Genomic DNA, 10,311 nt, shown 5'->3' with positions numbered 1-10,311 from the left:
TTTCCTCTTCAGGTTGGATGATGGAAGCAAATTAGTAGCTGTGTCCCAAAACGTCGGCTGCATCCTCCAGAGGCTGCATTTGAAGGCCGATTACGTCACAGCCAGGCGATGAAGGCTGTCCGTATTTGTCGACTCCTTCAAATGTGCCCGACAAATGCGTCCTTCATTTCCCCGAATTTGAAGGATTCGTCGGGTGTGTCCTTCGTGGCCCACCATATCCCAGAATTCATAGCGCGGCCCAGCCAAATTTCAGCTGCCAACAATGGCGGCAGCTACTAAGTTTTCAAATTACTCTTATTAATCTTTCTGGGTCACAAAATAAACTTTTAACATATTTTCAGGCGAGAAAGTAGCTGTGTAAACTTCAAATATCTGCTTGGTTTATCAAGACATCGCATATTTGCAAAAGTGTGCCGACGTTTTCGGAGACGTCTGTTCCCCACCCGCTCGCTAGCAAGCCGGGGGGTTCAATGGTCACTCCAGCCGGCGAGAGCAGCGGACGCCCGGCTTCATCGTTTTCAGACCCCGCTCTTTCACTACTCAGGTGAAACATGATATATAAGTCACTCGGATAACTTAAAAATGTAATTGTTTGCCTTTTTTCTGTGTTTTATTTGTTCCGGAGTAAATCGGTTTGGCTGAGATCAAAGTTCCTCCGGGATTTTCACACAGCTGAATAAACGTTAAACAGGAAACTGATTAAACAGAAGTGTGAGACGGTCGAGAATTTACGCCAGTGTCCTGTTATATTTTAGATAGCAAGGAGCAGACGGCCGAGTTTATTAAACTCCACAAAGACAGCGGTGACGCGAATCTGAAGGCTAGACCGTCCCATTTCACAGCCTCGCACTTCCAGCCTTTTCGGTCTTTGAAGGACCCGGCCCACGTAGACCGCGAATACCGGGTCCTCCGAAGGATGCAGCCGACGTTTTGGGACACAGCTAGTGTGTGATGTTCTTTCAGTGTTGCACTTTGTAGACGCTCCCTGAGCACTGGTCTCACAGCCAGCTGCACATAGAGACCAGTGTTGTTAGTCCAGGTCAGAAGATGACTTGTTGGAATGAAAATGAGCTTGTAGTTTGTCTGCTTTAATAATGTGACTGGAAAAAGGTGTTGGACTTCAAATATGTCCATTTCTTTCACACTTCACCTTTAAAAGTGAAGCCTTGTGGTTCCTGGAAGGAAAAACACGACTTTTTCAAGTCTTTGTCCTGTTTTTATGATAAATGTACGACTTTAATGTGAAACATTCAGAGTTTTTTCTCTTGTTGTGTTTGTTTGAAGCTGCTTCCTGTTGGCTTCAGCTGTTTGGAGTTTCCATTTTCTAAACTTCTACATTCTGAACCTTCTTCAGCTCTGAACAGATGATGAAACACTGAATGATTTCAAGCTCACACTTTGTCTAATAAACTTACATCTTTCATTCTTTATACAGATTGGAGAGCTGTGGTTTGTCAGAGATCAGCTGTGATTATCTGGCAGCAGCACTGAAGTCCAACCCCTCCCATCTGAGAGAGCTGGAGCTGAGCTGCAACAACAAGCTGCAGGATTCAGGAGTGAAGCATCTGTGTGGTTTCCTGGAGAGTCCAGGATGTGGACTTGAAACTCTGAGGTCAGTCAGCATGTTTTAGTTGTGCTGAGATGAATATGATGTGAAAGTTGTGCTGACACTAAACTGCAGACATCAGGCTGATATTATACTGATCCACACTGAGGATCTTCATGGTAAAGTCTGTTTTCTTCTTCTCTGGTTTAGTCCATTGACTGCAGCAGAACAATGTTCACATTTCAAACCTTCAAAGAAGAAGAAAAATCCTCCACTGGATAATTCACTGTGAAACTCTCCAACTCTTCATTCCACCTTAAAGTCTGTCTGACACTGAAATCCAAAGCAAAATGTGCGTTTGCTTTACAGACAGCAGTCCAACACAAACATACACACATCATCCAAAACACAGTCCAACATCCAAATCTCCTCCACTGCCAGCATGAATGATGGGAAAGAGAAGGAGGAACACTCTGACATTCAGGGTTAGAATGAGTTTCATGAAGCAGACTGTGAAGATCAAAGCTGCATTAGAAAGCTTACATGAATGAATGAGTGGACAGAAGTGGACAGAGATCATCTGAAGCACTTCAAAGGCTTTAAATCAGCACATTTCTCTTTATTCTTTATCAACTTTGTTAGTTTCTCTCAGTTTTCTGTGGAATGAAGCTAACAGCAGGCTAATAAGATGCTGACCAATAGGTTTCTATTAAAGGTTGTAATTTGTATATGAAAAAGTGCTTTGGCTCAGCAGGGATCAGCTTACAGGTAGAATACAGCTGCTGGATGGGATTAGCATGTCATAGCTATCTACCAAACTGCTAACTGGGGGATTTCAGGCCATCTATGGATCATTTTTGCTAACTGTTTATTCAGCTTAGGCTCACAGGGCTGCAGCCTGTGCCCTAGCTGTCATAGGGCAAGAGGCGTGGTCCACCTGCACAGGTGAGCAGTCCATCACAGGGCCAACAGAGAGAGACAGAGAAGCACTCTCTCACATCCATACCTACAGCCAATTTAGAAGCACCAATGAACCTAAGCAGCATTTCATTGGACTGTGGGAGAACATCCAACCTCCACAGAAAGGCCAACAAGCTTCAACCTACAACCTTCTTGCTTTAAGGCACTAGTGCGAACCACTTTTCCCCATTTCAGCCCAAATCCTGCATCTTCCTGTTTCTGACTCCAGGCCAGCTCCACTAACACTTTCTCATCAGACACTGCCACCTAGTGGAGGAAGTCTTAGTTCCATTTGAAGCTTCAGATGACAGTTAGTTCCTTTACAAAGAGGTGGAGGTGGTGGGGCCACAGCACCATCATCACTGAGTGCCATAGGACACTTAACCTTTGTTTCCATATGCTGGGAACTTCCTGTTGTTCCAAGGAGGACTGGAAAATGTGTGAAAACCTCCCAGTCAGTTCCTCACAGCACACTTCAATCATTTCCCTCCCACAGCATCAGGACCAGGGCTTTTTCTCTCTTTGGTCCCACTAAGAGATTTCCACACAAACACCTCATCAGTGGGACTCTCAGAGCTACCAGCCCTTTGCTACAATCACAAAGCTCTTCATTGAAATCAATGATATCAAAGCTGGAATCAAATGAGTCCAAGTCTTCTGCTGATTCAGCATCACATTCATCTTTGCTCCTTGTCCTGCATCCCCACCATGGACTTCATTCCTTTCCAAGCCAGCCTTGAGTGTCCTTTATTCAGCTCATCCTCTGCTTTACTTTTACACCTGATTTTAGCTGCTTTATCTCTCTTTCAACAAGTTTCTGTGCCTCAATCTTTTTCTTCTCTCCCTCATAACAAGACAGCTTCTTCTGCCTGAGAACATGTTGGAGTGATTTACTAATCCAGGGCTGCTTATTGGGGAAAATACTTCCTGTTTTCAAAGTAATCCCCATTTTTCCCAGAAATAAATGTAAGTAGAAATCGATGATCTAAGTGAGAACATGAGCCTTTAAAAAGTCCCAGTGGGTGCAGTCAAAGCAGTCCCTCAGTCCCAGTATATAGTCTTTGGTCCAGACTGGAACAACTGTGTGCCAAGTTTGAGCTCTCTTCAGTGCTGTGACCTGACAGACCCAGAGGGGCCATCACATCACATTTAGAAGCTCCCCTAATGGAGCCACAACACATGTCCAACACTTAGTCTGTCTTGTTGGACCAACTGGAAGAAATGATTCAAGGACTTAGTCACAGAACAGAGATTCAAATCTCCAAAATCCAACTGGCTGCATCAGGACATATAGTCTGAAACTCTGCACAGTTTCCTGTTTGAAGCTGCTTCCTGTTGGCTTCAGCTGTTTGGAGTTTCCATTTTCTAAACTTCTACATTCTGAACCTTCTTCAGCTCTGAACAGATGATGAAACACTGAATGATTTCAAGCTCACACTTTGTCTAATAAACTTACATCTTTCATTCTTTATACAGATTGAGGAGCTGTGGTTTGTCAAAGATCAGCTGTGATTATCTGGCAGCAGCACTGAAGTCCAACCCCTCCCATCTGAGAGAGCTGGACCTGAGCTGGAACAACAAGCTGCAGGATCCAGATGTGAAGCAGCTGTCTGATCTTCAGCAGAGTCCAGACTACAGACTGGAGACTCTGTGGTCAGTAGAGTGATGGAGTGAGTGGGTGGTGCTGTCAGCAGTATTGTACTAAACACAGTCAGTATGAAACAAAGATCCAGTGTTTCCTGTAAAGCTGCAGCTTCTCAGTGAAGCTGTGAGAGGAGAATGGTGACAGGCTTCAGGATTGGACACAAACACTTCCTGTTTCTGACCTTTATGGTCACCATGGTAACGGCTGACACGCTCTGATCAAACACTGTCAACAGCCAATCAGCTCTCTGAACAAAGCAGCACGCAGACCAATGACTGCATTCATTTCCAAGTTTAAAGCAGTGAAGAACACAGTCTGTAGGTGAGGAAGAATTTAGTGAGAGCAGATGTTTGGATGGAATTCCTCCAGTTAACAGCTGGAACCGTCCATCTGGATTGTTGGGCTTGTTGTTGGGGTTCCTACAGAGCTCAGAGTGGACACACCAAGGTTCTTCTAATGAATGAAAGTCCAAACTCAAACTAGGAGGGAAAAACATTTTCATCAACTTCAATAAAAATCCAAAGATTAGAAAAAGTGAAGCAACAATGAGTCCTAGTACAGTCCCAGCACTGAAGTCCCTGCTGCTCTTTATACTGGATGTGCTGCATCACTGACTGACAGCTGATGAAGAGTCTCTGGAAACACTCGTTTATCTCCTCTGCTCTTCCTTCTTCTCTCTGCAGGTGGAGGCCATGATGGTAAACAGGACGGTGTGTGTGCTGAGAGAGGAGGAGCTGTGTCCTGATGATCCAGAGAGGTTGAAGCAGCAGCAGCTTGTGTGTAGAGACGCTCTGACTGGGCCATGTTACTGGGAGGTGGAGAGGAGAGCTTCATCCAGCAGTGACTGACAGAGGAATGAGAAGAAGTGCAGATGACTGTCAGTGCTGCAGAGTGAACTGCTCTGAGAACAGCTCCACTGTCAGACACAATGTAGAGTCCAGCATCATCCCTGTGTGTCCCTCTGGATCTGACAGAGGATCATCAGTGTATCTGGACTGCTCTGCTGCTGCTCTGTCCTTCTACAGTCTCTGCACAGTCTCTGTCTGACTCTGGCTTCAGACCCTCCTGGATCAAACTCACCTGGAAAGACTTTCAAACATCACTCAATAGATTTGAATACAGAATATATTTGATATATACTGTAGATGTACTGTAGAGTTGCAGTTTGTCACTTGTAAATACAGTCTGTGAGCAGCTATGAGCTGAAAGATCTTTCTAGAAACACGAAATGTTTTCACTCTTCTGTTGCTTTTTCATATATTTCCACAACATTAATATTGATCCCACCTGTCTCACCTGTTTCATGCTTTTATACATAGTAACAGGACACGTGTGATCTGAGCGCTGCTGTGGTCGCTGTGCTGCACGTCTTCATTTAGATAACAGAGACATCTAGTGGTTCAGAGGGAGAACTGCAGGAGGTGGAGCTGTGTTTTAGCATGGAAAACTTTTTATCTTTTAGGCGCAGATACAAATATGACAAGTATCAGTGTGAGATACAAAAGGTCACATCAGTCAGCAGAGGGAACAGTGATCACACAGCAATGTAAGAATAGAAACATAACAGTGAATCTGGACATGTATACAGAGGGAAGCAAACAAACAGGATGTAACACTACATTAAAGCCACAAATGGGAAGAAAACAAAGCCAAAGGAAAATATATTTGATCTCAGGAATCCAAATCAGATGCTTTAGAGCAGGGGTCGGCAACCCTGGGCACGCGTGTCACAGCTGGCAAGCGAAGGGTTGACTGATGGCACGACCATAGCTGGACTGGCCATCGGGCATACTGATGGTGATTTTTCGTTTTTCTGGGCCAATGATGTTTTTTTATGATTTTTTTTTTTTTGTAACGGTATAAACAATGGAAGGTGGCGGATTGGCCGGATGCTGGTCGATGTGTAGAAATAAGTCAGTTGTTTGGTGGTGGCTATGGCGGAGCTTCCACAGAGGCAGCAGGTGGATGAGGGAAAGGGGAGGCAGGAGGAGCAGAGACCCGAGGCGGCCGCCGGTCCGAGTGTTGGCCCCCTTGAACTTTCCCACATTTTGTCACATTACAGCACAAACATGAATCAGTTTTATTGGAATTCCACGTGAAAGACCAACACAAAGTGGAACGGAAATCATACATGATTCCAAACATTTTTTACAAATAAATAACTGCAAAGTGGGGTGTGCGTAATTATTCTGTCATGGAAAAACACACTGCCATCAACTGTTTTGTTTTTGTCAAAATCACTGTAATATAATCACTGTACCTTTATATACACGTGACTTGTATTAATGCTGCTGCCCTCTTGTGGCTAAAGTGTAATTATGTTCTTGTTATTAGGGAAAACATTTGAGAGTAACATGACAAATGAGTCAGCACTTTGGCTTCAGCTTAAGAAATCCTCATTTTTATGTCATCAGTTATAGTTGCATGTATTCATTATCATAAGTTAACCTTTAATATTGATGTCTTAAATTGATTTTACTTAAACTAGCAATAATTTTATGGTTGCATTAAATAAATGCATCACTAATGAATGAACTATTTCAGTAATTAATTTAAAAAATCTACATAATCAATTAAAGATATATATTAATAATGAATTATCCATTAATTTCATTTAAAATTTTTCAATATTTGTTTATATACAATTCAAATTAGTTAATTACATATTTAATCAATTATTGGTTTGTTTTCTATTTTGATTATTTTACTGACACATTTAATGAATTATTTAATGATGTATTTATTTAATTCACGTTGCTACTCCTGGCCCTGCATCGCTGTTCATAAATACATTTTATTTGTCAGCTTCACCCATCAAAGTCAGGGGGCGGGGTTAATGCTGATCAAGTCAAAACCATTGCTTTGGTCTGGTGGGCGTTCTTTTAGTGGGCTTTTCTGTCACGGCCTGCGTGGCAGACTATGATGAGGGGAAGGAGGACCCAAATGCCAACACGTTCTCACTCCTGTATGGAGGACCACAAGAGCCACGCGCATCGAAATAAAGAATTCTGTGCTTAAGTAATGAATTATAGAATAAATTCTGCATTTGTAAATTCATTTTTGAATTCCCATTTAATAAACTGATTTTTGAAATGCTTTTAAAAACTGCATTTCAAAATCCTTTTTCCAATTGCACTTTAATAAACTGCATAAATTGCATGAATGAAGGGATCCTGCAGCGAAACGGAGAGCCCAACCTCTGACTTAGTGCCTGTTTACTCAGTCTGACCACCTGTGAAGTTAACGCGCTAACGTGGCTAACGCTAGCATCACCACACGTAGCCCCGTTATTTTAAGGTCATCTTAGCTCATGAAAGTTTAACGTCGCAGCTGTACGAGCTAGCTACGTGTTTTGTAAGCTGCTGTGCTCTTCACAAATAAAGCTGGAAGCAGCTCAGACTATTAGAACCAGCACTGAGGCCTGTTACATTTATGTTAGAGCAACAGCTGCAGCCTTTAAACTAGCGATTAAAATGCTGACAGTAATCAGAATCAAAAACGGTTTTATTGCCAAATGTTGAGCAGGTTTACAACATTAGGAAATTGCTGCGGTGCTTCAGTGCAAACATACTGTCATATAACACTTAAATAAAAATAAAAATAAGGATTAAAAGTGCTAAGTAGATAGATATATACATGAGTGCAGGTGGTGATCAGGGCCAAACATGGAATGATGCAGTGAACACAGCGTAGGGTCACGTGGTAGTGGTGGGAACAGTCATACGGTTATTGTTCATGTGTCCAACAGCAGAGGGGAAGAAACTGTTCTTATGGCGAGAGGTTCTGGTGCGAATGGACCGGAGCCTCCTGCCTGAGGGGAGCAGGTCAAACAGACTGTGTCCAGGGTGAGAAGGGTCAGCTGTGACTGAGCTGCATGCCCCAGTGTCCTGGAGGCGTACAGGTCCTGCAGAGATGGGAGTCTGCAGCCAATCACCTTCTCAGCAGAGCGCACAACATGCTGCAGTCTCTGTTTGTCCCTGATAGTGGCTCCAGCGTACCACACGGTGATGGAGGAGGTGAGGATGGACTCGATGATTGCAGTGTAGAATTGCATCATCGATCATATAATCCATTGTTTCAAATTAGACCTAAAACTCCCCCTTTTGACACATCTTCATGTGTCAAACAAAACCACAACTAGAAAATTAAAAGAAAAAGGTTCATCAGATCATTTCTCAGGAAACCTCAGCGATTCTCCTCTCGAGTATATTTGCTCCGGGCCTGCAAACCTGTGTTTAAATAATAAAATCAGTTTAATTATCATGTTCGATCTTTTCAGCTCCTGGCTCCACCCAGAGCCTGCATCCCCAGAACGACCTAGAAACAAAACCTGTATATTAGCATCAACTTCACATTTAAACTCAGTTCCCCCCCTGTCCTTCCCTCACTGTGATCCACTCTGTGCTATAAGAAACTAAACTTAAAACACAACAGTTATCAGTCATGTGCTTCATACAAAATGTGCGTATGTTTTAGTTTCACGTTGATCCTCTGAGTGTCATGGTACTTCTTTTAATCTGACTTTATCAAATCGAACCAAAATAGGTTTGCTGTCTTTACTTTGCTCGTTTCCCTCCAGCACCACCTCGTATCACCTGCCCTTTCCCTTGGACCAGTGTTTGTTGTTCCATAACTGGATTTGGAATGTGACAAGTCCACCAATCCCCTATATAACTCCTACATTTGGCTTTGGTTCTATTTTCCTTCTATAAAATGTCGTTGACTTCTACAGTGGCCTGCTTTGGTTAATGGTAACATCAGTAATATCAAACATTTTCTCCCCTTCAGCATTTGGCATTTTCCCAACAATATAATGTGACACCATCATCTAAACCCAGTCAATAAAACAACATTTTCTTAAAGCAAACATCAGCAACCCAAAATTAGCCGCCCAAGGGTGGAGTCTGCAGCTCCACTCTCATGTGAACCTTTCGGTCTCCCTCTCTCTCTTGTGCTCCTGCCAAAAGCAAAGCAAAGCATCCACCTTTTTCTTACCGGCGTCGTGAATTGTTTGTCAACATCTACTCATCCTAACGCTGGTCCAGTCTTTGTCACGGCTGCACAGCAGACAAGTGGAGCCTCACGCGCAAAGCATCAGAGTCTCCACCCTCATCAATATGAGCTCATTTATTTGTTCTTTCTTTTGTTTTTAGAAAAAGAGTTCTTTATGATCTTGGACTGGATTGACTCGCTGCAATCCTTTTAGACAGGAACTGGCAGGTTCCCACAGGTGACCTTTTCCTCAGCCCATTGTAATCTGGAAAAGCTCACCTTATATTTGCTCTCACAACAATGTTTTACAGCGCTGTTAATTCAATCTTGCAGGCCTGCTTAGAACAAAGAAGGAGGAAAAGAGAGCTGATTATTAGCTCATCAGAGCACAAAACATCATCACCAAAGGGGGCGACACCTGACAGTTTTCTCTAAGTGCACTGTTACAGAAATAATGAGCCGCTCCTCGACATGTCCATGTTTAGTAAAACTCCCTCTATTGAAATAAGAAAACAAGCCAAAGCTAACTGACAGAATGAACCCATCACTAAAACAACGACCCCAAAAATCTTCATCACAGAAAAGTTTTGCTTACTAATCCAATAATATGTTGTGGGAACTAGAACTTTCCGGGCCATAAAGCTTTTGCCGACTCTTGGCTTAACTAATACTGACATAGTCTGAAATCAGACTTAAAGTCACTCCCTCTGTTCATTTAGGATAAATGTATCTATATCTGATTTAGGCTAAGTGCCTTTTGTTTAGATGAACTGCTGGACTTCCAGACCAGCAGGTTTAGGGAAGTCTTTATGGGGTCACACAGCAGCACATCAGCTCAGTTTACATACTGTTGACATCTTCATCAGAGGGTCAGCAGGGAGCGCTGCTGAGCTGCAGTCGTCTCCACCAGAGTGACGGAGCAGGAATCACAAACAGCACAAACCCACCGTGTTGTTTCCACCCTGTTCAGGAGATCTGAGCCCCCATCCCTTTTTTTCATGTTGCAGCTCTGCACTGCAGGCCCTGAACGCCTCCCGGTTACCCTCAGTGTGCTTAGAGTTTAATTTACAACCGACGAGCTCACAGATCATCTGCAGGCAGGTGAACGAACCCTTAATGTGAGGATAATAGCAGAGCTGAGCTGAGGTCAGAAATAGTCAGGAACGGT

General features: G+C 43.2%; 1 protein-coding gene across 1 annotated transcript in view; it reads left to right on the top strand.

The window, feature by feature from the left end:
- Positions 1-10,311, top strand: part of LOC308393807 (uncharacterized protein) — an 810,936-nt gene that overhangs the window by 745,007 nt on the left and 55,618 nt on the right. The window contains exon 19 of the mRNA XM_080877817.1: positions 1,436-1,612. Coding sequence (XP_080733943.1) covers positions 1,436-1,612 — 177 coding nt within the window. The remainder of the gene's footprint in view (positions 1-1,435; positions 1,613-10,311) is intronic.

This window comes from Rhamphochromis sp. 'chilingali' (genome assembly GCF_963969265.1).
Source record: "Rhamphochromis sp. 'chilingali' genome assembly, chromosome: 1".
Lineage (NCBI taxonomy): Eukaryota > Metazoa > Chordata > Actinopteri > Cichliformes > Cichlidae > Rhamphochromis > Rhamphochromis sp. 'chilingali'.
The sequence above is the reverse complement of the archived record's forward strand: the minus strand, read 5'-3'. Positions and strand labels throughout refer to the sequence as shown.